Source organism: Stegostoma tigrinum, chromosome 4 (genome assembly GCF_030684315.1).
Source record: "Stegostoma tigrinum isolate sSteTig4 chromosome 4, sSteTig4.hap1, whole genome shotgun sequence".
In the NCBI taxonomy this organism is placed as follows: Eukaryota; Metazoa; Chordata; class Chondrichthyes; order Orectolobiformes; family Stegostomatidae; genus Stegostoma; species Stegostoma tigrinum.
Genome location: NC_081357.1, coordinates 129,507,336 through 129,534,241, shown reverse-complemented (window position 1 = coordinate 129,534,241; position 26,906 = coordinate 129,507,336). Strand labels below are relative to the sequence as shown.

Sequence of the window (26,906 nt, the reverse complement as noted above, 5' to 3'; positions counted from 1 at the left end):
CCTGTTTGGCAGCCTGATCAGCCCAAGCATTGCCCTAAGTAACTGCAGAGTCATCAGAGACATGGGCAGCGCATTTGATAATAGACAGTTATTTAGAGAGAAGGATTGCCAGGAGAAGGTTTTGAGTCTGGCCGGAGACGGGTAGAGTTGTGGAGGGGGTAGTGGTCCGGGTGTGGCAGAGGGGTGCCTTCTCCAGTCCTCCTCGTCTTGCTCCTCTGTGTCATTTACTTTGGAACAACAGCGGCAAGCCAGATATGTCAGGAGGTACCTCCAATTTTTTTTTTTCTTTTTCATCAATTCTGCCTGTTGCTCTAATCCCTGTTTTCTATTTCATCTTTCCCTTTCCAGCCTTTCTTGTTTAACTGCTTCCTGCTCATTCACTTCATGATCTTCACATTGCAGCTTTAACACCTCCCAAGGTTTAGGTTTTCCCTCAATATCACAGGCACTAATCCTTCTCCTATGTGCATTATCCACCCAACTGGCCAGTTTTGAATTCTCAGCCAGCTCCTCAGCACTCTTTCTCCAGGATGACATTAACCCTTTCCATTTGCTTCCTGCATTACGTGTCCATAGTACCTCCTCAGCTTTAATACGTAGATCTATATCCCACATTTCCCCCTAATGGCCAATTCTCATTTCCCAATTTTTTGTTTAGGCATGCTGAAAGACGTCTGTACTGTACTTCAGTTTCGAGGTCATCCCGGCATAACCAATGAAAAGGCGTTCCGACACCTGACTTACCTAACATTTGTCCCATTTTTAGCACTTGTACGTTTTACTTATTTCTGTGTACTACACCAGTGTCCTTAGTCTCAACACCCACTTCAGACCTTTGTGTGGGAGATCTCTCCTCTCAACAACCAGTCTAAGGCAGGGTGGTTGAGACAGACAAACACTGTAACTATCCTATACCTTATGTCTGAACACTTACTCTACTGTACCATTCTTATACTAATTTCACCCCCACCCCCCGCGGACTTACTTAGCCAATTTTACCTGACCTAGGGACTCTAAACCCGGCCACCGGGGGGCTCTAACCTCCCTGAGACGAACTTAACTTCACCAACACCTTCCACCCCAACCTTCAGTTCACCTGGGCCATCTCCAGCACATCCCTCACCTTCCTGGACCTCTCAGTCTCTATCTCAGGCAACCAGCTTGTAACTGATGTCCATTTCAAGCCCACCGACTCCCACAGCTACCTAGAATACACCTCCTCCCACCCACCCTCCTGCAAAAATTCCATCCCCTATTCCCAATTCCTCCACCTCCGCTGCATCTGCTCCCACGATAAGACATTCCACTCCCGCACATCCCAGATGTCCAAGTTCTTTCAGGACCGCAACTTTCCCCCCACAGTGATCGAGAACGCCCTTGACCGCGTCTCCCGTATTTCACGCAACACATCCCTCACACCCCGCCCCCGCCACAACCGCCCCAAGAGGATCCCCCTCATTCTCACACACCACCCTACCAACCTCCAGATACAACGCATTATCCTCCGACACTTCCGCCATTTACAATCCGACCCCACCACCCAAGACATTTTTCTATCCCCTCCCCTGTCAGCTTTCCGGAGAGACCACTCTCTCCGTGACTCCCTTGTTCGCTCCACACTGCCCTCCAACCCCACCACACCCGGCACCTTCCCCTGCAACCGCAGGAAATGCTACACTTGTCCCCACACCTCCTCCCTCACCCCCATCCCAGGCCCCAAGATGACATTCCACATTAAGCAGAGGTTCACCTGCACATCTACCAATGTGGTATACTGCATCTACTGTACCCGGTGCGGCTTCCTCTACATTGGGGAAACCAAGCGGAGGCTTGGGGACCGCTTTGCAGAACACCTCCGCTCAGTTCGCAACAAACAACTGCACCTCCCAGTCGCGAACCATTTCCACTCCCCCTCCCATTCTCTAGATGACATGTCCATCATGGGCCTCCTGCAGTGCCACAATGATGCCACCCGAAGGTTGCAGGAACAGCAACTCATATTCCGCCTGGGAACCCTGCAGCCATATGGTATCAATGTGGACTTCACCAGTTTCAAAATCTCCCCTTCCCCTACTGCATCCCTAAACCAGCCTAGTTCGTCCCCTCCCCCCACTGCACCACACAACCAGCCCAGCTCTTCCCCCCCACCCACTGCATCCCAAAACCAGTCCAACCTGTCTCTGCCTCCCTAACCTGTTCTTCCTCCCACCCCAAGCCGCACCCCCAGCTACCTACTAACCTCATCCCACCTCCTTGACCTGTCCGTCTTCCCTGGACTGACCTATCCCCTCCCTACCTCCCCACCTACACTCTCTCCACCTATCTTCTTTACTCTCCATCTTCGGCCCGCCTCCCCCTCTCTCCCTATTTATTCCAGTTCCCTCTCCCCATCCCCCTCTCTGATGAAGGGTCTAGGCCCGAAACGTCAGCTTTTGTGCTCCTGAGATGCTGCTGGGCCTGCTGTGTTCATCCAGCCTCACATTTTATTATCTTGTCAGCGTACAAGTGTGTAGGTTATCTCGGAGATTCCATCACTACATAGTACCAGAGTACTTTTAGGAGATTCCTACATACTTGATACAAATGCAATACACTGACTTCTGTGAACAGCCACTGTTTATTTAAGCAAGTACAAGCTTTTGGAGGATCACTTAACAAACTTTGCAGAGCTTGCGGAGCCGTGTCAAGCGATGCTCTCTATAAGGGAACCGTCCTCCCTTTATATTTTTTTTAATCACAGTCAGACATGCATGCAAGATACAATTTGTTTTTTCTCCCTAGAGGTCTTTGAATGCTCAGTCATTTGAGCACTTTCAAGACTGTGTTAAATAGATTCTTGAACATTAAGAGAATTAAGTGACATGGACTACCGTTAGGACAATGGAGTTGATATAGATGTCAAGCTATAATCTTATTGAATGACAGCAGGATTAAGGGTCACTGTGTAGCCTTCTGCTCATATTTCTTATGCTGTCAATAATAATGCTGTAAACCAGTTACGCTTTTAGGTCATACCTTCAACGTTTTTCTTATTATATAGGTGCAACTGGAAATGGAGGAGCTAGTGAAGGAACATGGAGTGAATTCATTCCAGGCTTACATGACCTATAAGGATCAATACATGCTGCGGGATAATGAACTCTACCAAGTTTTTCGTACATGTAAAAGTCTTGGTGCCATACCTTGTGTGCATGCTGAAAATGGAGAGCTAGTTGCAGAGGTAAATATTTCCATTTCAAGCTATCTAATGTGTCATCATTGAAAATTTTTTGAAGTTATGCCATAGGTAGCATTTAAACTGCATCTGAGAGATAATTTAAATTTTAATGTGATGTGTGTGTTCAACGCAGAACTTCTAGTAGCATCAGTGCCAATGCAGGTGGACTAATAGAAATTAAATATTTCTGTAACCTAATTTAGCTCTGGAATTGGGAAATATGCAATACTATAATTTCTTATTTTGTTTTTTTAGGGTGCAAAAGAAGCCCTTGAATTGGGAATCACTGGGCCTGAGGGATTAGACATCAGCAGACCTGAGGAGGTTTGTTCGGTCAAATAGTTAAGGCAATTAAAGTGTCCATAATAAACATGAAATGATATCTGCTATATCTTTATAAAATATAACTTTATATAACATATAATAATGCTAATGTATTTTTATTTTCAAGTAAATAGAAGCCCTTTCCGTAGGATAGCAAGCTAAACTTGGAAGAAAAAGCATTGAAAGGAAGCGGTGACATGCATAATTTTAAATAGTTTATTCCATCCATTAGTTGTGTGTTTCTATCTGTCTGCTTGTTTTATAGCAATTGGAAATTCACCTAGAGTAAAGTAGACTTATCTTTGATTGCTTTGGGAACTGGAGCATAGGAAAAAGTATGAATCTGCACTCATCTGTCAGGAAGAAATAAGAGGAGTGAGTGAACTTCTTTGTCATTAAGATTTAGCCAATCCAATTAGCTGACTATACCTTCTTAATGGAAGCTGACCAGGCAAACATTTCTGAACATATTCCTTCTGCCCTGTTTGTGAATTTTAATTTTCCTGTAGTTTCTGCCCTGTTTCTCCTCATAATCTCTTCACCTTATTTGCACTAAACTGCTGACCACCTAAGTATTCACCCTGGCTCCAATCCCAACTCTTATTGTTAATGTTGGGTACTGTTCCTCTATCCATCAAGCCTACCATCTGCACTGCTCTCCTAAAAAAAAACTTCTACCCTTGCCCACATCTCCAGCTTTCTATTGTGGCCCTTTTTTAGTCTTATGTTTGAATACCTCCAATGAAATTTGTGCCTTCTCACAGTAACAAATTAGTTCTTGTAAATGTCACAAATAATATGATATGTACCTGCATTAAAAGTATATTATTCCTTACCATACTTCTCAGTTTGTCTGCAGCTGTTGACTTGGTTAAATCCACCATCCTTTTCCCATCCCTCTCCATAACTGTCAACCTTGATAAGACTGCATGTGCCTGATTCCATGCTGACATATCTGTTGCAGCTAGAGCATTGTCTGCAGTGGCTTCTCCTCCATTCCTGTTTTGTGTCTTGCGGTCTGCTCCAAGGATCCGTTATTGACGGTGTCCTATTTCTTATTTATATGCTATCCCATTGGTGACATCATCTGAGACATGACATTAGTTTCCTTCTGTATGATGTCCTTATTCAGCTCTACTTCACCGCCAGCACTTTAAACTCCTGCACTGTATCTGACATGTTGTCGCTGGGTCAAAATCCTGGAATTCCCTCCCAAATGAGATTGTAGGTCAACCCACAGCAGATGGATTGCAGCAGTTCAAGAAGGCAGTTCACCACCACCTTCTCAAAGGCAACTAGGGCAAGAAATGTCCACCAGGCAGCAAGACCCATATGCCACATATGAATAAAAACAAATCAAAACAAAAATCTAGTATTGGAAGAGAAGAAATTTCCTCCAGCTAAATATTAAAAAGTCTGAACCATTATTTCCAGTCACAAAAATCCATTTCATTGCCACTAAAATCATCCTCTCTCTAGCACCTCTGAGGTTAAACCAGAATTTTGTAATGTTCCTGCTACGTTTTGCACCACGTTGACCCTCCAACCACGTAACTATACTACCACTAAACAAAAAACTAAAAAAACTGCAGATGCTAGAAATCATAAATACAAACAAAAATTGCTGGAAAAGCTCTGAAGATCTGAACACATCTGAAGAGAGAAATTGGAGTTAACATTTCGAGTCTGATGACCCGAAACATTTACTATGATTTATCTCCACAGATGCTGCCAGACCTGCTGAGCAATTTGTTTTTGTTGCCCATGCCAGCACTACCTATTTCTATGTTCTAAAGGCAGATTTACACAGTTCCTAGCTCTGCTCAGCTGCTGCTAAAACCATCGTCTATTTGTTGCTACCAGAATTGGCTCTTTTAACCTAACAGTTCTCCCCGATTCTATCCTTTCTATACTTTACATCATTCAAAGTGCTCGAACTCATGCCAAACCCTACTCACTATTCACCCTTTACTTCTGTGCTGATTGACATTGGCTCTGGGATAAGCACTAGGTGCTTTTTAAAAATGTCATTGATTTTAAATTTGTGTATGATCCCTATCTCTAATCTCCTGCTTTATAAACCCTTTATGGTATCAGTGTGCCTCGAGTTCTATGAATCTAATCCTTAAACCTCTTCCTTTCCACCTGCCTCTTCCCCTTTAAGTTGCTCCTTCAATTCCTACCTGTTTGACCAGGTTTTTACCCAATTGCCTCAGTGGCTGAACTTTAAAATCAGTTTGATAATGCTCCTGTTAGTGCCTCAATATTTTACTATGTTGGGGTCACTCTTCCTGACGTTGTGTTGCATTGCATAATCTGGTAGTATGCAGGAAAATACACGTGTGGTAGCATTTGATTTCAGTGCAAGTTTCAAAGTGGTTTAGCAAGTGTTAGTAACTGTTATGCCGTGGAAATAGAAATTGTGTCCATTTTGAGCTGAGATATGAATGAGAACCTCAGAAGAAACTGAGTAAGCTTCTGTTTGACTTTCGTTTGCCAATGAAAATGGTGCTGGTTCAGTCAGTTCTCAATGTATTTTGTTAATAAAACATGAATCTGTCCTTTGCCTCTTAAAATTTTTGAAATTTATATGATTTTAAATGCGCACCTGTTAACTCACGTTGTTAATTGATGGAACTGCTGGATGTTTCCCAGCAATCATTTGAAAACTGCATATGAAGATAAGTTGTTCATTAGAATTGTTGCAGAAAATATTGTTGGAACCTGCAAAAGCTTATTTTAAAATTCAGTCAGAAGTCACATGACACCAGATTATAGTCCAGCAGATTTATTTGAAATTACAAGTTTTCAGAGCGCTGCACCTTTGTCCGGTGGCAGCTGGCCAAAAGCTTATGATTTTGAATAAATCTGTTGGACTATAACCTGGGGTCATGTGGTTTCTGATTTTATCCATCCCAGTCCAACACCAGCACCTCCACATCATTAAAATTCAATAATCTTATTATGTTTACTGTAAAATTCTGTGCTACACCAAAACATAATTTGGAAAATTGAAAAGCTGGTCTAATTTATTTTTCACTAAACAAATTTGTGGATGAAAAATGTTTAAGGTATTTCTTGCTTCCTTCATACAGCTTGAAGCAGAAGCAACACATCGTGCCATCACCATTGCCAATAGAGTGAGTTTTTTAGTTATTAATTTGTTTTAAATATATACTCTTTAGTGTTTTCAGTTGAGCTCCATATCTAACTCTTCCCATTAACATCCAATTTCAGACCCATTGTCCATTATATTTGGTTAATGTCTCGAGCAAATCTGCAGGTGATGTTATTGCTTCTGCAAAAATGCAAGGTAAGCGTGGTTCCTGGAGTATAGAAAAATCAAATCAGTTACATCCAGTGCGATTATCGTCCAAAATTAAACATGAATTTGTTCATGATCAGTTTGTTATGCAACAGTGTTCTTCTTCTAGTTGTAAAGATGAAATCGTGTTCAGGAAATTTAAGGTTTTTAAGTACACCTTTATTTGTGGAGTTCCGTCTGGTAAGATTGAACTATAAAGCCAAAGGTTGAATTATTCTTAACTAGGACATGGAGAAGGTTATACCTCAAATGATAAGTCCTTTCTTCACCTTAACAAGTTTTTTTTTAAAAAATCTGTAGATCCCTTTTCAACCATCTGCAAACAGCTTTTTAATTCATTACATCTTCCAAACTGATAAAAGAAATAATGCTGACTTTATAAGGGTTAGTGAGAACAGCCAGAAATGAAAAACTGTAAGAAATGCTGGAGTCAGAGATAACACAGTGTGGAGTTGGAGGAGGCAGGCCACGCAGCATCAGAGGAGCAGGAAAGTTGATGTTTCAGGTCGGGACCCTTCTTCAGAAATGGGAGAGGGGAAAGGGAGCTCAAAAATAAATAGAGAGGAGGGATTGGGCTGGGGAAGGTAGGTGGGATTGGGATGGGTGAGCGCAGGTAGACTTCAGAAACCTAGATTATAATGAATTGCATAATAAAATCTAAGCATAGAAATATTGTTGCTTTCCAAATGATTGTCATACATTTTTTTTCAAAGAGACAGCCTTGCATCTGAGGCTTAGGGATAACCATCTGAATCCGTCTGATTCTAGCAGGCAAGAAACTTTTTCAAAATAAAGACAAGCTCTCGATTGACAAATGCAGGCAAGCATGTCTGTTTTCATTCACACGTTAGGATCTCAAAGCAATAGTCGGAGGAAATTTAATCAGGAAACAGCAATTGTAGCTTTTATCTTAAACTTGTAGTGCTTACTGTTTAGGTTTTACTATTCAAATGGAAAGTTATTACAAAAAGTAGATCATAATTTGAAATCATGTGGAGCCCTATTTCCATCATGAAACCTAACTTCCTACCTCGCATATGGTGAAATGCATTATTTTCTTTGTCTCAGTATATCAAGTCATGACTGTTTATTTCGGTATCTGTCAGATGTTATTTAGCACTATGATAAGGCATTGTCAATATTATGAGTAACTTTACATATCATTTTTGTTACTTGACCATCAAGTAGTTTATCTAAGTTAATTCCATTACTTCAGACCCAAAGTCACATTCAAAATTTGTAGTATTTAGATCTCTCCACTTCTCTCTCCCTCTCTCTTTGTTTTTTTTTCTCTGTCTCTGTCCCTCTTTTTTATTTCCTCTTTCCAACTCTTTCTTTCACTGCCTTCACTGGTCTACGTACCCTTCATTTTTCTCTTTACTACCACATATTTTTGTCACACCTGTTATATTCTTTTGCTGTCACTCTATTTTCTTCGAAGCACCCTTTTTGTTTAAAAGCTCTGTCAGCACCCTGGTCTCTCTGGGCTTCTGTGGATGGTAAGTCACCTTTTAACTTTTGCCTATGAGACTGGAACTGCTCCTAGCTTCTACTTGTCCAAGGTCACAGTTTAAAAGCTTTTGTCAGTGGAGAAGGACATGTCAATGTGATTTTAATAACAGCCTTCCTGAAGTAATGAACAAAAAGAAATTTAAAACCTGCCTTTTCTTAAGGCAAGAATTGGATTTTGAATGACATCTCCTTAAGAAGCTTGTTTTTATAGTTGACTAGTAGTTTTATCCTGTAAAGCTGCCAATAATTGAGCCTTCACCAAATTGGAGATTAGGTAGAATCAATATAAGTACGTATTGATTCTCTGTTACATCTCCCTCCTGATGTATTCTCCACAACTGATTTCATGCATTCACCACCATAAAATGGCCTCTTTATAAATTCTCTTCATCCCCTCTCTTGACAATTCTGATATGTGACTTAATGCTGTAGACCAACAGATGGATTATCTAGTACCAGCCGACCTGAACATATCGCTCCTACTAGCTCCCTCTTTGACCAAGCTTTTGCTCACCCAGTGTAATATCTCTTTCTATGGCCTAGTGTCAAATTCTAAATGATGATGTTCCTGTAAAGTAAATGGGATGTTCTGTTATGTTGAAACAACAATGTGAGTGCAAGTTTCTATTGTGCTCCTTGCCCTTTTGCACTCACTTCTACCACTTCTTCCACCCTAAACACAAAGTTCTCCTCATTGCTAAAACTCAAGGCAGCCAGGTAGTGGGGGAAAAAAAAAATTAGAGGCTAGTCTTTCAAACTTTTGTTGACTGAAAGACACAGCAATCCCTCTTTAAGCCTGTCTTTATATAGAAGACAAGGTGAGTCCCCAGTAAATAACTACCTGCTGAGTACCCCAAAGCGCGAGGAAAGAAACAAAAAGCTGCAAAGCAGAGATGGATAAAGGAGAAAATGTCATTGACTTACCATAAATTTCACCAAGGGAAATGCACTATTCTGTGCTATATTAAAAATAATGCAGCTGTATGAACTTTTTCACTACAAATGTTACTTCCTGTTTCCACACATTGCCATCGTCTTGTGTCAACATTTTCTGATATGAATTCCGATTCAGACATTTATGAAGGAAACTGCCAGCGTAAGTTTGTCACACTAATTAATTCTGCCTCCCTGCAAGTGAAGGCTGTGTTTGACAGCTGTTACCATCTCAACCTGTACTTCATTATTTAAAGAGAGTTGTATAAAATGAAGAATCACATAGAATCTCTCAGTTTAAAACAAGAAATGATTTGCATCCATGCATCCTGGACAATTGTCAGATACGCCCAGCTTAGTTTCATCTGAAGATTCCAGTTGGTCTCTTTTCCAAGTGCAGAACTGCAAAGGGTTAATTTCAACATGCACAGTAGTTGGATTTCCGAAAGAGTGGAAATCTCACTCAGATTCTTTTTTATAAATGGATGGAGTTCCATACTTTGAAGAAGAGATTCTGATCAGAGTTCCCTCCAATATGGAGTTGTAAATCAATTCTGACAGTTCTTTCATAGTGTTGGTGGAAGACAAATACCACCCCACAACCCTCACTTTTTGACAGCTGTCAGCTGCCATTTTGGGAACTGTCAGGTCCAGGTAGACGTTTGGATAGCTGCTATCAAATGATAAGTGCATAACTTAATTACGATATCGGGGTGCTAGGAGAGTAGATGCCAGATACTTAAATGAGTAAGCTGCTATCAAGGTAGGGTGCTATGAGTAGAATACAAGATGGATAGGGTGGTAGGGTGCCAGGTGAAGAGGATGCCAAGTGGGAAGGGGACAGGGTGCAAGGCAGCCATGTAAGTAATGTAGTGTGTAGAGTAGATCATTTTGGATGGGAGAAATTGGGTCTAGTAGTGACTGGGTGGAAGGAATGGTAGTTGCAGGTTTGTGTGTCTTGAGGGAGATGGGTGAACTTGTCCAATGATGCAGGTAAGGGTGTTTGATGCAGAGTAGGGGAAGGGGAAACATGTCCAGTAACGGGGGAGGGGGTGTGTTGAGAAAGAGGAGGGTATTGGGCTAAGATCTGGAGGAAGGCAAGAGCAGTCGATGTGGAGCTGGACAAGGTAGTGTTTAGTGTAAGTGGTCCAAGGACTGTGTAGTGGCAGATGTGTGAGGTAATTCTGGAGTCAGTTGAGTAGTTACTCAAGAGATAGAATATGTATTTAATAGTTTAACTTTTCCTGCATAATAATTTACTTGATTTCATCAGAGTCCCCTGAATTTTCCCATTTTAAACAAAGACTCTTTGACGGTCCCAGGCATAGTGGAATTGCTGAGCAAATTTTTAATTTCCCAGACAATATCTTACAAGTTTGTGTACCGTTTCCATCTACATTGGCGTAACACCTGTCAGGCCGTCAGAAAATCCAAGTCAATATTCTTTACAGTTCAAACTTTAATGAATAAGATGTGTCCTCCATTTTCCTTGTATCCGGTATGCTATCTCCATTCAGTTGGGTGTTTTAAAGTGGCAAAAAAACTAGGCTGTTGATCTGAGATAATAGGAACTGCAGATGCTGGAGAATCCCAAATAACAAGGTGTGGAGCTGGATGAACACAGCAGGCCAAGCTGCATCTTAGGAGCACAAAAGCTGACGTTTCGGGCCTAGACCCTTCTTCAGAAATGGGGGAGGGGAAGAGGGTTCTGAAATAAATAGGAAGAGAGGGGGAGGCAAATCGAAGATGGATAGAGGAAAAGATAGGTGGAAAGGAGACAGATAAGTTAAGAGGCGGGGATGGAGCCAGTTAAGATGAATGTAGGTGGGGAGGTAGGGAGGAGATAGGTCAGTCCAGGGAGGACAGACAGGTCAAGGGGGCGGGATGAGGTTAGTAGGTAGAAAATGGGGGGGGGGGGGGGCGGCTTGAGGTGAGAGGAGGGGATAGGTGAGAGGGAGAACAGGTTAGGGAGGTGGAAATGAGCAGTAGTGGGAAAGGGAGATTTTGAAGGTTGTGACGTCCACATTGATACCATTGGGCTGCAGGGTTCCCAAGCAGAATATAAGTTGCTGTTCCTACAACCTTCAGGTGACATGGTTGTGGCACTGCACGAGGCCCAGGATGGATGTCGTCTGGGGAATGGGAGGGGGAGTTGAAATGGTTCATGACTGGGAGGTGCAGTTGTTTATTGCGAACCGAGCGGAGGTGTTCTGCAAAGTGGTCCCCAACTCTCCGCTTGGTTTCCCCAATGTAGAGGAAGCCACAACGGGTACAGCAGATGCAGTATACCACATTAGCAGATGTGCAGGTGAACCTCTGCTTGATGTGGAAAATCTTCTTGGGGCCTGAGATGGGGGTGAGGGAGGTATCGGGCCAGGTGTAGCACTTCCTGCGGTCGCAGGGAAAAGTGCTGGGTGTGGTGGGGCTGGAGTGGAGTGTGGGGCAGACAAGGAAGTTAAAGAGAGAGTGGTCCCTCTGGAAAGCAGACAAGGGTGTGGGAAAAATGTTCTTAGTGGTGGGGTTGGATTGCAGAAGGCGAAAGTGTCGGAGGATGATGCGTTGAATCCGGAGGTTGGTGCGGTGGTATGTGAGAATGAGGGGGATTCTTTTTTGGTTGTTATTGCGGGAATGGGGTGTGAGGGATGAGTTGCGGGAAATGCAGAAGACACGGTTGAGGGCGCTCTCGACCACTGCGGGTGGGGAAGTTGCAGTCCTTGAAAAGCGAGGACATCTGAGATGTGCTGGAGTGGACTGTCTCATCCTGGGAGCAGATGCGGCGGTGGCGAAAGAATTGGGAATAGGGCATGCTCACCTTTGTTCCCCTCCACCCACACATAAACGAATAGTGGTCACGTTTGGACATTGAGCAGTTTTTCTGCCGCCTTCGCCTCCACGCTTACTTACTTGGAAAAAATATACCTTATTCATAAGATGTACAAAAATAAAACATATTTATACACCTACCCAGTCATGCAAGCCATTCTGGGTTACCCAGGGGGTACGTACACCAACTAAAGGAAAAAAAACAAAACAAAGAAGAAAAAAAAACAAAGCAAAGAAAATACCCCGGCAGTCATCTTGCCGCACAGTCCCCATTGGCCCCCTGACCAGTTGGGGAAGGCACCAGTTGGGCCCAGTTACCAGATAGGGCTCTTTTTTTCTATTCTGGACGAGGGGTTTCATACGGTGGTCTTTCCCCACTGCGCCTTGGCAGCAGCTGCCCCAAGCTTTAGCGCATCCCTCAGCACGTAGTCCTGGACCTTGGAGTGTGCCAGTCTGCAACACTCAGTCGGGGTCAGTTCTTTCAGCTGGCAGACCAGCAAGTTGCGGGCAGACCAAAGAGCGTCTTTCACCGCATTGATGGTCCTCCAGGCGCGGTTGATGTTGGTCTCGGTGTGCCTCCCGGGAAACAGCCTGTAGAGCACGGAGTCCCGCGTCACGGAGATGCTGGGGACGAACCTCGACAAATACCACTGCATCCCCCTCCAGACCTCCTGCGCATAGGCACACTCCAGAAGGAGGTGATCGACAGTCTCCTCACCAACCCCCCCCCAGCCACCTCAAGGGCAGCGTGAGGTGGCGCAGAGATTCCGGGCATGCATAAAGGATCCCACTGTCAGAGCCCCTCTCACCGCCAGCCAAGCAATGTCCTTGTGCTTGTTTGAAAGTTCTGGCGATGAGGCATTCTGCCAAATGACTTTGGCAGTCTGCGTGGGGAACCACACGACGGGATCCACCCTTTCCTTTTCCTGAAGGGTCTCGAGGATACTACGTACTGACCACTGCCTGACGGCCTTGTGGTCACAGGTGTTTCCCTTCAAAAATTTCTCCACGAAGGACAGGTGGTACGGGATGGTCCAACTACTCGGAGCGTTCCGCGGCAACGAGGCCAGGCCCATCCTTCGCAACACCGGGGACAGGTAGAACCTCAGTAAGTAGTGACACTTGGTGCTTGCGTACTGAGGATCTACGCACAGCTTGATGCAGCCGCACGCAAAGGTAGCCATCAGGGCGAGGGTGGCGTTCGGTACGCCCTTTCCCCCATTTTCCAGGTCTTTGTACATGGTGTCCCTGCAGACCCGGTCCATCTTCGACCCCCAAATGAAGTGGAAGATTGCCCGGGTGACCGCAGCGGCGCAGTTCCAGGGAATAAGCCAGGCCTGCGCCACATACAACAGTACCGAAAGCCCCTCCCACCTGACAACCAGGTTCTAACCTGCGATGGAGAGGGACCGGAGCGTCCACCTGCCTAGCTTCTGCTTCAGTTTGGTGATACGCTCCTCTCAAGTCTTAGTGCACGCCCCAGCTCCACCAAGCCAAACACCCAGCACCTTCAGGTGGTGTGTCCTGATGGTGAAGGGGATGAAGGAGCGGTCGTCCCAGTTCCCGAAGAACATGGCCTCGCTCTTACCCCTATTGACTTTGGCACCTGAGGCCAGTTCAAACTGGCCACAGATGTCCAACAGCCTACTCACCGACCGACGATCGGTGCAGAAGACGGCGACGTCATCCATGTACAGGGAGGTCTTGACCTGAAGGCCTCCGCTGCCTGGAATAGTCACACCCTTCAGGCTCACGTCCTTCCTGATGGATGCGGCGAAGGGCTCCACGCAGCACACAAACAAGGCAGGAGAAAGCGGGCAGCCCTGCCTGACTCCAGATCTGACGGGAAAACTGTCCGAGTCCCACCCATTGATTGAGACTGCGCTAACGATGTTGGTGTAGAGCAGCCGGATCCAATTGCGGATGCCCTCCCCGAACCCCAATTTGGAGAGGACGTCCCTCATGTAAGCATGAGAGACCCTGTCGAAGGCCTTCTCCTGGTCCAAGCTGACGAGGCAGGTGTCCACCCGCCTGTCCTGCACGTAGGCGATTGTATCCCTGATGAGTGCGAGGCTCTCAGCGATCTTCCTGCCCGGCACAGTACAGGTTTGGTCAGGGTGAATCACCGACTCCAGGATAGATCTGACCCAGTTAGCTATGACCTTGGCCACGATTTTATCGTCCACGTTCAATAGTGAAATGGAACACCAATTCTTAATTTCTTCCCTCTCCCTCTTCCTCTTGTAAATGAGGGTGATGATGCCCTTCCTCATGGACTTGCACATTACCCCTGCCTGAAGAGCACTATCGTACACTTCCAGCAGGTCCTGGCCGACCAGGTCCCACGTACAGCTCGACCGGTAAGCTGTCGCTCCCGGGAGTCTTATTCCTCTCCCAGGACTTGATGGCTGTGGTCAGCTCGTCCAGGGATATTGGCCGGTCCAGCCACTCCCTCGTGCCGTCATCTAAGACCTTCGTGATAGACGACAGGAATGACTCGGAGGCCGTGCTGTCCATGGGTTTCACGTCGTACAGTCCGGCATAGAAGGATCTGCTGATCCTCAAAATATCGGGCCGAGACAACGTCAACGAGGCGTCGTCCTCCTTCAGCCGGCTAAGCACAGAGCTCTCTTTGTGCACCTTCTGAAAGAAGAATCGCGAGCACGTCTCGTCCTGCTCCACGGTCCAGGGTCCGCTCCGGAAGATTATCCTGGAGGCCTCCATGGCGAAGAGCAAAGCTTGCTGGCCCCTCAGCTCGCGGAGGTCCTCCGTGACATCAACCCCCATCAACTGCAGAAGGAGCAGGTTCTGCACCCTTTTCTGGACTCGCGACAGCTTTCCCCGCCTCTCTCTTGCCTTCCGAACACCCTTGAGGACCAAGAACCTCTTGATGTTCTCCTTCACTGTCTACCACCAGTCGCCCCGGAACTCAGAGGGGTTTCACGGTTCTCCAACCGGCGTACTCCCTCTTAAGCTCCTCGACATTCTCTGGGGTCAACAGAGTCGTGTTGAGCTTCCACGTCCCCTTGCCGGCCTGCTGGTCGTCCTGTAAGCGACAGTCGGCCAGCAGGAGGCAGTGGTCAGAGAAGAACCCCGGCTCGACGCCGGTGGACCTGACCGAGAACGCCCGTGACACAAACAGGAAGTCTATCCTTGAGCGGGTGGACCCGTCTGGCCGCGACCAGGTGTATCTCCGCTGCGCTCCGTCTGCAGGGGTGCTGAAGACGTCAAGTAGCTTGGCGTCCTTCACCGTGCTCATCAGGAATCTGGACGTGACGTCCAGTTGACTCCCCCCACCCGCTGTCCCCATGCCAGATCTTCCATCTGCATCAATGATGCAGTTGAAGTCTCCGCCTAGGATGACCGGCCTGGAGGTAGCCAGCAGGGGTGGAAGCCGCTGCAGGACGGCCAACCGCTCACTCCGCACCACTGGAGCGTACACGTTGATCAGCCTCAGGGGAGCTTTCCTGTCGGTGACATCAGCCACTAGGAGGCGCCCTCCCACCACCACCTGAACTTGAGAGATGGTGAAGTTGCATTCCCCGCAGCAGAATAGCCAGGCCTGAGGAGCGACAGTCGTTAGCCCACGACCAGATCGAAGGCGCACAGGTCCAGGCGCCCGACCATTTCACGTACCTGCTGAGGTGCGGTATCCCGCACTCCTGCAGAAACAGGAGGCCTGCCTTGATGGTGGTCAGGTAGGCCAACGTGGACACACATCTTGCGGTGGACTTGACGCTGCGCACATTAATGCTCGCAACTCGTACCCCCATTGTGGGCAGTGACCGCAGTACCCTCCCCAAGTCCAAGGCCCAGCCCCTCCATTTGTCCCTTCATGCCCATTGTCTGGGCTAACTGCTGGACGCTGTCCGGGCTCAGGAAACCGTCCATGCTGCCTTCCAGGTGGCACCCCCCCCCCGCCGGGGGTACGGAGGCAGGAGAGTCCGGCTCTGGGTCAGGCCGGGGACACGCTGTTTCCTCCTTCCCCCCTGAAAGTTCTGGGTGGGGGGGGGGGGCCTCCAGGGCCCCAGTGGCGCGTGGCTGGGTGTCGGAGGGAGCCTCAGGACGCCTCCCATCACCTGGAAGCGGGGTGCTGCTTTCCTTCTCTCTTGAGACCTTTAGCTTCTGCTTTCGGCGGGCCTCCTCCGAATCTCCCTCGTCAGAGGAGCTCTTATAGCACCCCCGTAGCTGCCTCTTCCCGCCTGATGGTTGCGGTGCCTGGGCCCGCCGGCGCACCTTCCTCCTCGCTTTCCGGACCGTCGTCCATTCCCCTGGGTCACCTGTCACCTCCTCCATTGACTCCGGGTTGTCAGGTTGGAGCGGAGCCTGCAGGGACGCTTTGCTGGCCTCGGGTCCCTCCTGCGGGTCTGGGCCCTCCTGCACGATCTGGCCCTCCTGCACATTAGGAGGGTCCTTGCAGGGCTCTGGTGCCTTCCGCTCCTCCGGGGGTGCTGGCCCCGCATTGCCCCTGCCGGCGACCTGGGCGTCGGTGGTCCCCCGCTGCAGGCACGCCCTATCGACGTGGCTCGCTTCCCCACAAAGGTTGCAGCTTTTTTCTTTTGGGCAATCCTTTGCAAGATGTCCCTCCTCCCTGCAGATGATGGCTTTGCAGTCAGCCACCACGTGACCTGACCTACCACAGGCATGGCAGACTTTAGGTTGCCCTGCATAGGTCAGGTTGCCCTTGCTCCCGCTGATCGCAAAGCTGGACGGTGGGTATACGATGTTCCCGTCCGCGCCCGTCCTCAGCATCACCTTGACCTGCCTCTTACTGGCCCAGATCCCGAAGGGGTCCATGATGTTGGTTAGGTCCCCTTCCACCTTCACGTACCTTCCAAGGAAGGTCAGGACATCAACTGCTGGAACATGCGGGTTGTACATGTGTACAGTCACATATGGCTCCTCTGCACTGGCATCACGAACAGCAGGACAGCGGTCAATACGGAGAGGGGGCCCTCACCTCCTTTCTCCTTGGAAACTTCCAGGAAGCGCTTGCAAAGCTTGGCACTCCTGAAGGTTACATCGTAGAAACCTCCTCCGGGGAAATCCTGCAGGCAGTAAATGTCCGCAGCAGCAAACCCACAACAGTCCAACAGGACCCTCTTCACGAAGAAGGTGCGGTCCACAGGTGCACCTTCATCCACCTTCTTCACGGAAACGTGGATGGTGTTCCGGACCCCCTGACCCGGGGCACGAGCACTCGCCGCAGCCATCGTTGCAGGTTGGCTGCTCCCCTGAACCAGCGTTAGGCCGAAGCCAGCATTAAGATCCACTGGTTGCAAGGGTGCACAGCCAACCCGACGTCTTCCTTCCACCTCCAACACAGTCGTGCTCTCCTCTTCTCGGTACACAGAAGAGTGGGTCTTTATTTTGTTCTGGATGTAAGCTGGTTCACTGAGCTGGAAGGTTTGTTCCCAGACGTTTCGTCACCATTCTAGGTAACATCAACAGTGAGCCTCCAGTGAAGCGCTGGTGTTATGTCCCGCTTTCTATTTATCTGTTTAGGTTTCCTTGGGTTGGTGATGTCATGTCCTGCATTGGTGATGTCATTTCCTGTTCTTTTTCTCAGAGGATGGTAGATTGATTTGGAGCCAATGTGTTTGTCAATGGAGTTCCAGTTGGAATGCCATGCTTCTAGGAATTCTCGTGCGTGTCTCTGTTTGGCTTGTCCTAGGATGGATGTGTTGTCCCAATCAAAGTGGTGTCCTTCCTCATCTGTATGTAAGGATACGAGTGATATTGGGTCATGTCGTTTTGTGGCTAGTCACATCAACTAGCCACGAAACGGCATGACCCACTATCACCTTTGGTGATACCCAGTGGTATCAACGTGGGCTTCACAAGCTTCAAAATCTCCCCTTCCCCTACTGCATCCCAAAACCAGCCCAGTTCTTCCCCTCCCCCCACTGCATCCCAAAACCAGCCCAGCCTGTCTCTGCTTCCCTAACCTGTTCTTCCTCTCACCCATCCCTTCCTCCCACCTCAAGCCGCACCTCAATTTCCTACCTACCACCTCATCCCGCCTCTTTGACCTGTCCATCTTCCCTGACCTATCCCCTCCCTACCTCCCCACCTGTACTCTCCTCTCTACCTATCTTGTTTTTTCTCCATCTTCGGTCCGCCTCCCCCTCTCTCCCTATTTATTCCAGTTCCCTCTCCCCGTTACCCCTCTCTGATGAAGGGTCTAGGCCCGAAACGTCAGCTTTTGTGCTCCTGAGATGCTGCTTGGCCTGCTGTGTTCATCCAGCTCCACACTTTGTTATCTCGGATTCTCCAGCATCTGCAGTTCCCATTATCACGTGTACAAAAGTATACATTAAGTCAAACTTGTACTATATTTCATAGAAATGAAAGTGGGAATCTCCGACAAACGCAATAAAGATAACTTGATGGATGGTATCTGTATGCAGGTGACAAAAGTATATTTCACTGTCAAGCTATAACTAGGTGAATATGCTGTTTTTTAAAATCTAAAATTTAATCTTTTTAAGGCAAAATTATATATGGGGAAACGACACTAGCACACACAACTCTAAATGGATCAAGCTATTACCATCCAGACTGGTCTCATGCTGCTGCTCATGTTACTGCACCTCCTCTCCGACTGGACGCTAGCACTCCCAACTACCTCATGAGCCTGCTAGCCAAGTGAGTTTTAGTAACAAGCTAAACAGTTCTTTTTGTTTAAGCACTCCACCTGAAGTTTGAAAACTATTTTTGACTAAGCTGTAGTCAGCTATGTTACACATTTGTGGGTGCAACTGATAAATGTCTGAGTGATATCAGTAGTAAGAATTCATAAATTGGCAAGTGCATTTTTTAAAGTACTGCATATTACATAAATATTACAGGGATTAGAATTTAGAGTTTAATGTAGAAGTAATGTGAATTCTAACAAAAAGCATTAATGGCCAAAAGCTAAGTTGCCTTCTGTTTTTATTTTTATTTCAATTGCAAACTGACACAAGTTACAAATAACCATTATTTCTTCACCATGTTTTTGGGCCACGATTTTTTAAAATTACTCCATCTCGTCAATTTATGTAACAAGAAATGCCTTTGTAACATAATATTCCTAACTCCTTACATAGTGAGGCAGTTTGTGCCTTTATGCAGCAAAACCTGGGAAGAATTCAATCCTGGGCTGATGACTGGCAAGTAGTTTTCATGTCATGCAGGAGCTAACTAGTGACTATTTCCAATAAGAGAGCCTAACCGTTTCCTGAACTTTCAATGGTACCATCATTAAGTCCCCCATCATCAATGTCCCGGGTCATCGTTAATCTGAAACCTGACTTGTTCGCTGTCATAAATACTGTGGCTACATGAATAGTTTTGATATCAGGAATTCTACATGAGTGACTCACCTCCTGACTATCCAAAACCATTTCACCACCTATAAGGCAGAAATCAAAACTATGATGAAGACACTGCAGTTGCTTGGATGCGTGCACTGCCAACAACTCCATTAAAACAAAATCAATAATGTCCAAGACAAAGCAGCTGCCTTAATTAGCACCTTAAAGACTGACACCATCGTTGTGCACACTCTACAATATGTAAAGTTTAGAACATGCACTGCGGCTTACCAAGGCTTCTTCAGTAGCTCTTACCAATCAACAATCTCTATCACCTGGAAAACCAGGGTAATTGGTGCCGTGGAACAACACCGTGTTCAAATATCTCCTGACTTGAAGATATGTTGCTACTCTTTGTTATCTTTATCAATGAGTCAAAATCTTGGAACTCCCTACCCAAATGCACAATTGAAGAACCTTCATATCCCAGACTGCTTTAATTGAGGAGGGTGTTTTCATGGCATTTTCCTGAGGACAGTTATAGATGGGCAATAGTTAGTTGTCTTGCCACTGATGCTGATGACATGAATTTTTTAAATTATAAAAAATAAGCAAAACCATGGATAATGGTGCAGATTGAAAACCACCAAACTTGATTTGAAAAAAGTTTTGAAAGTGCTTGGAACTGCTTCAGATTTACCTTTTTTACCTGGGCACTAGTAAATAAGTAGGTAATTGAACTGAGCTAGAGATTTTTCAGGTAGTTTGACAAAATCTGAATGACAGATGCATCAACAAAACATATAAATTTTGCTTGATTTCTATAAACCTATAATCTTCAATGTGTTCATTTTGGCAATTTAGTTCAAGCATGCCCAGCTGAAAGTTGGTATGTGTCATTCGTGCGAAGTTCTGAGGGCGGGTCACTGGACCCGAAACGTTAACTGTTTTTTCCTTCACAGATGCTGCCAGCCCTGCTGAGCTTTTCCAGCAACTTTGTTTCTGTTCTTGATTTACAGCATCCACAGTTCTTTCATTTTTTTTATTAGTGTGAAGTTGTTCATTTTGGTTAGTAAAATATAATAACAAGTATTATTTAAATGGTGATAGATTGTGAAATGTTGATGCACAGAGGGACTTGGGTGTTCTTCTACACTGTCACTGAAAGCAAGCAAGCAGCAAGAGTTAGGAAGATAAATGGTCTTGGCCTCCATTGCAAGAGGATTTGACAACAGAACCAAGGGAGCCTCACAGTTGCTATGCAGAGCCTTCATGAGACTATACCTGGAGTATTTTGTGCAGTTTTGTTCTCCTTAAAGATAAAGGTTCACCAGACTGATTTCTGGGATGGCAGGTTTATCCATCAGGAGAGATTGAGTCAACTGAGCTTGTATTCACTGAAGCTTAGAAGAATGAGATGGGATCTTATTGAAACGTATAAAATTCTGACAGAACTGGAGTGACTGGGTGCAGGGATATGGTTTCCTGTGGCTCAGTATTCTAGAACAAGTGATCACTGACTCAGGATGCATTGTAGGCTGTTTCAGACTGAGATCAGGAGATGTTTCTTTATTCAGATGGTGCTGAACCTGTGAAAATCTCTTAACGCATAAGGCTGAGGAAGCCAAGTCACTGAAGATATTTAAGGAACAAATAACTTTCTGGAGGCTAAAGATGTCAAAGGGTATGGAGAGAAAGTGGGAGTGTTATTGAGAGATCAGCCATAATCATGTTGAATGGTGAAATTGACCCAATAGACGAAATAGTCTTCTCTTGCTCCTATTATTTTTACTGTTTTTTACATGACTTGAGGTGAAAGTGGTAGCATGACAGAAATATCAATACTCCATACTGTTCTTTTATTTTTCCTAGTGATACCATTAATGTTGTTGCTTCGGATCATCGTCCATTTACTATCAAGCAAAAAGCTATAGGGAAAGAGGATTTTACCAAAATTCCTCATGGTGTTACTGGAGTGCAGGACAGAATGACTGTTATCTGGGAGAAAGGAGTGGTATGTTTAACATTCTTTTGATATCTTTAATGTTGTTTACTGTTACATGTACATTAGGAAGTCTCACAAATTATGGTAGCTATTGAAAACTGTGGAACATCTTTCAAACATTCAACCTAATTTCAATTATAGTTATTTTTACAATTTTTCTTGTGAATTTATATACCTCAGAATGAGGTTACCACTGCAGTAGAATTTTTCATTTATACCACTGTATCGCTGTTGTCATACTAGTATTGACTGTTTTCTAAACAGTTGGAATGTATTAGAAAAATATCCCTGATACTTTGTATATTTTCCCTTTTCCACATTCTTCTTGAATTTATGAATAAGTTGCTTTTACATTCTTTGATTTGATTTCGTTATTGTCACATGTATCTTGAGGTTGGTTGGCTCACCGAGCTGGTTTGTTGTTCCGCAAATGTTTTGTTACCATGTTTGTTAACATCCTTAGTGCAGCCTCTGATGAAGCATCTGCGTGTTTCCCTGCCTGACTTTTAAACTCAGGGGTCGGTTGCGAGGGATTGCCTCACTTCCGGGTTTCCTCAGTAGGGAGGCAATCCATTGCAATGGTCCCCAGAGTTTAAAAGTAGGCGGGAAAACACACCGACGCTTCATTAGAGGCTGCACTAAGGATGTTACCAAGCATGGTAACAAAACATTTGCAGAACAACAAACCAGCTCGGCAAGCCAACCAACCTCAACACCCACAACCCGAGCTACAAATCTACTCCAAAACATCACATGTATCTTGTTATAAAATACAGTGGAAAGTATTGTATAGTGCCACCACTCTCCAGTGCCATCTTAAAACGCAGAAAAATAAACCAAAAATATGGATGCTGGTGGAAATGATAGGTGAGGACAAAAGGGTACTCTTCTGTTATGGGACGGGAGAGGGGCAGTGAGGTCCGAAGTACGGAAGATGTGTCAGACCTGGCTGTGGTGCTGGAGAAGATGGACAATTTGAAGACTCCCTTTTCAAGATTGGCATCATCAGGCCAAATGTGACAGAGATGCAGGAACTGGGAGAATGGAATAGATTCTTTACAGGAAGCAATGTGTGAGGATGTATAGTCAAGGTAACTGTGGGGGTCGGTGGGCTTATATTTGTGGCCAGAGTGTCCTCAGGAATGGAAACAAAGATGCCAAAGAAGGGAAGGACGGACCTCAGAGATGGACCAGGTGAAGATAAGAGTAGGGTGGAAATTGCAAGCAAAATAGATAAACTTTTCATACAAAATTGTCAGTGGAATGCCGTGGCCACATATTCCCCTCCCCTCCCATGTCAGCCTTCCACAAGGGCCATTGCCTCCTGGACACTCTGGTCCACGCCTCCTACACTCCCAACAAATCCCCTCAGCACCTCGCCACCTACCCCTGCAATCACTGAAGGCGTAAGATTTGACTATTTACTTCATCCGTCCTCACCGTCCAAGGCCCCAAATGCATCTTCTAGATGAAGCAGCACTTTACCTGCGCTTCTCTTAACTTGGTCTACTACGTTCACTGCTCACAATGTAGTCTCCCTTACACTGGGGGAAACAAAGTGCAGACCGGGTGACTGTTCCATAGAATGCCTACATACCGTCTGTTTAAAAGACCCTGAGCTTCCAGTTGCTTGCCATTTCAACACACCACCACGTTTCCTGGCCAACATATCTGTCTCAGGCTTGCTGCACTGCTCGAGCAAAACTCAGCACATGCTGGAAGAGCAGCACCTCATTTTCCACTGGGGAATTCTATAACCTTCTGGACTTCATATTGTGTTCAACAAGTTTAGGGCTTGACCACCTTTCCCTATGCTTTTCCCACCCGCCTATACCAGGCTTTGGCATTACTTGGACTGCTAAAACACCTTACCCATTGTTAGTCACTAATAATCCCACTTATCAGCTATTCATTTCCCCTAGACTGACCTTTAACCACTCCTTTGTCTGTCAACTGTTTTCTGTCTTTTTGGACTCTAAACCACCTATCATTTTCTCATTACCCCCCACCCACCCGTCTAATCCTCCCCTCTCTAATTTCTGTATAAAAACCATCCTTTTCCTAGCTACCGTTGGTTTTGGAGAAGGTCAGTGGACCTGAAACATTAACTCTGCTTACTCTTCACAGATGCTGCCAGACATGCTGAGATTTTCTAGCAATTTCCGTTTTAGTGCTAAAGATCCAGCATCTGCAGTTGTTTCAGGGTTTTTTTTGTATCTCTGACAATTCCTGTTTGTTTTGGAATTTTCCACCTGTTTTCTCCCTTCCTTTGCTACAAGCTGGTCATCCATTCTATGTTTCCAGAACTGAAAGCAGCTGGAAGAAAGAGAAAAGTTGGTAAGATTTGTTTTGAAATTTTCTGAAAACCTTCAACCAGCTATCAGAGTGAAGAATTAGTCCTGAGTGCAGTTTTCCTAAATGCAGTTAAATCAGTTGCTGGAAAACAACATGATATGTTGTAGGATCTGAGACAGTGACATTTAATGGTGTTGAAAAACAAAATGCCTTCATTTTGTTAAGTAAATATGATTATAATTTGATATTTTCAGGTCGGTGGAAAAATGGATGAAAACTGTTTCGTTGCTGTGACTAGTTCAAATGCTGCCAAAATTTTCAATCTGTACCCCAAGAAAGGAAGAATTGTTCCAGGAGCTGATGCTGATATTGTTGTGTGGGATCCAGAAGCTACAAGGTATGTATCATAGAACATAGAACATTACAGCACAGTACACACCTTTCGGCCCTCGATGTTGTGCCGACCCGTCATACCGATCTCAAGCCCATCTAACCTACACTATTCCATGTACGTCCATATGCTTATCCAATGGCGACTTAAATGTACCTAAAGTTGGCGAATCTACTACCGTTGCAGGCAAAGTGTTCCATTCCCTTACTACTCTCTGTGTAAAGAAACTACCTCTGACATCCGTCCTATATCTTTCACCCCTCAATTTAAAGCTATGCCCCCTCGTGCTCGCCGTCACCATCCTAGGAAAAAGGCTCTCCCTATCCACCCTATCTAACCCTCTGATTATTTTATATGTTTCAATTAAGTCGCCTCTCAACCTTCTCTCTCTAATGAAAACAGCCTCAAGTCCCTCAGCCATTCCTCGTAAGACCCTCCCTCCATACCAGGCAACATCCTAGTAAATCTCCTCTGCGCCCTTTCCGAAGCTTCCACATCCTTCTTATAATGCAGTGACCAGAACTGTACATAATACTCCAAGTGCGGCCGCACCCGAGTTTTGTACAGCTTCACCATAACCTCTTGATTCCAGAACTCGATCCCTTTATTAATAAAAGCTATAAGATCTATAATATCTATAAGATCTATAAGTTTTAATCAAACTTTTGGAGGCTTAATCAAGGCTTTTGGAGAAACTCCAGCCCAGGAGTTTTCCCCTATGCTTATACCCATGACTGAAAAGTCAGTCCACTCTGTAACCCTATTATCCCCAATCTTAGACTATTTCAGCTGTCTCAAGGATCAAACTTTGGGGATGTAGAAGTTGGAATTATCATTTCTGTATGAGGCCATCAGCTGAGGGTAGACAGGTGGGGATGCATTTTAAGTTTTGTTTACCAACAGGCAATCTGGTTCTCCTGAAATTTGCAAATTGTACCAGACTTTTCTGGCATGCAGGAAGCAGATAAGTTGCCCTAGATTCATTTTGAAGTTGCCTGTTATTCGTGACCAAAAGGGGAACAACCCTCTAGCCTATGAATGTGGCAGAAGCAGAAACAAAATTGTTGGTGGATCGGTGCAAGTATGTTGTCCCATTTCCCTGTACACTTATGTGAATTTCTGACTTCTGTAGATTTGAACTATGTCATCATAGGTTTTTCTACAATGGACGCCCTAAATAATGGTGGGAGAAATGGGCATTCTTGCATATTTAAAAAAAAAGTTAACCTAGTAGTTGTCACCTTTTCGAGGGCATCTAGGATTGGTAGCAAAGTGATGACCTAGCCAATGAACCCTGTATCCCCTGAATAAATTAAAAAACGGTTGAGCAAGACATGCACGATAAATACAAGAATGATCATTCATTTAATACCAAAACACAAGGACATCTTCAAGACCATAATAAAAGACTAAAACAAAACTTTGCCTCCATCATAAGGTCAGAAGTAGGAATTGTGCAATAGGATGATTGCACAAATGTTCAGCACTGTTCACGACTTCTTAGATGCTGAAGCAAGCTGTGTTCAAATGCAACAAGATCTGAACGATACCCAGGCTTCAGTTGACAAGTGACAAGGAACATTTGCACCACACAGATGCCAGGCAATGAACATCTCCAACAAAAGACAATTTAACCACTGCCCCTTGACATTCAAAGGTGTTACCATCACTGAACATTCCCTCCCACCCCCAGTTTGCCCCACACTATCAACATCCTGGAGGTTACCATTTACCAGAAACTCAACTGAACTGGTCATTTAAACACAGTTTAACTGGGGCAACTAGGGACAGGCAATAAATGCTAGCCAGCCAATGAGATACATGTCCCATGAGTGAATAATTTTTTTCAGAATGAACTTGCATTTATAAAGTCCCTAATCTTCGGTGCATCCTAAACATCTTTATGGATAGGATAATCTTCAGAAATGAAGTGTGGTCACTGTTGTAAGCAATTGTGGCAACCTGTCTGCATGCAGAAAGCTCCCACAATGAGGTGATGCAGTGAAAAACTGGTTAATTGGCCTTGAAGGGGTTCAATGAAAGTTCAAGCTATGGAGCTCTTCAAATTGTACTGTAGGGGAGAATATGTTGCCTTTTGTGAACAGTGAGACAGTTTATCTTGTTTTAATTTGTCATCTGAAGGCAGCGTTTGTCCAGAAATCTCTCAACATTAAACTGGCCTGTGAGCCAAAATAAGGTTCAGCACAACCTTCTGACTCCGGGGCTTGTAGAGAGTGTCAGCTCCTCTGTTAATTGAGCACGTTAACTTTCTTTCTTATTTGGAACACTTGAACTGTGATTTAAATAAAGCATAGTTGGCCTAGCCAAGGATCAATACTTAAGTAAACAACCTAGATAGCCAGCTATTCAGGTATATTGATTCACATTTTATTCAGAAATTATCAGTTTGAAATTTAAAACTTTAGTGTTTTAAGCTATCATATGTTCCAACAATTTTTCACTGCACGAATAGTAAGAATTAAATGATTGTTTCAGAACGATATCTGTGAGCACGCAAGTGCAGGGTGGTGATGTGAACCTTCATGAGAACGTACGATGTCATGGTGTTCCACTGGTCACAATCAGCCGTGGGCGTGTTGTCTACGAAGATGGAATTTTTACTTGTGCTGAGGGAACAGGAAAATTCTGTCCACTTCGACCATTTTCGGAGTTTGTGTACAAGAAGCTGATCCAGAGAGAAAAGGTAGAGTTGACTATAGTTATGCTTTTTTCCACTGACATGTAAAAATTTATGACTTTCTCTTGCATATGCTTGATTTTAA

At 45.2% G+C, this 26,906-nt stretch overlaps 1 protein-coding gene across 6 annotated transcripts in view; it reads left to right on the top strand.

Moving 5' to 3' along the window:
• dpysl5b (dihydropyrimidinase like 5b) overlaps positions 1-26,906 on the top strand; it is a 70,191-nt gene that overhangs the window by 25,022 nt on the left and 18,263 nt on the right. For all 6 annotated transcript variants that reach the window (XR_007247542.2, XR_007247541.2, XR_007247539.2 and 3 more), the window contains exons 3-10: positions 3,041-3,220; positions 3,473-3,541; positions 6,637-6,681; positions 6,779-6,854; positions 18,626-18,782; positions 21,305-21,446; positions 23,987-24,129; positions 26,620-26,827. Coding sequence is in view for 2 of the 6 variants with exons in the window: in XM_048530735.2 (XP_048386692.1) it covers positions 3,041-3,220; positions 3,473-3,541; positions 6,637-6,681; positions 6,779-6,854; positions 18,626-18,782; positions 21,305-21,446; positions 23,987-24,129; positions 26,620-26,827 (1,020 nt within the window). In the remaining 4 variants the exon portion in view is untranslated. The remainder of the gene's footprint in view (positions 1-3,040; positions 3,221-3,472; positions 3,542-6,636; positions 6,682-6,778; positions 6,855-18,625; positions 18,783-21,304; positions 21,447-23,986; positions 24,130-26,619; positions 26,828-26,906) is intronic.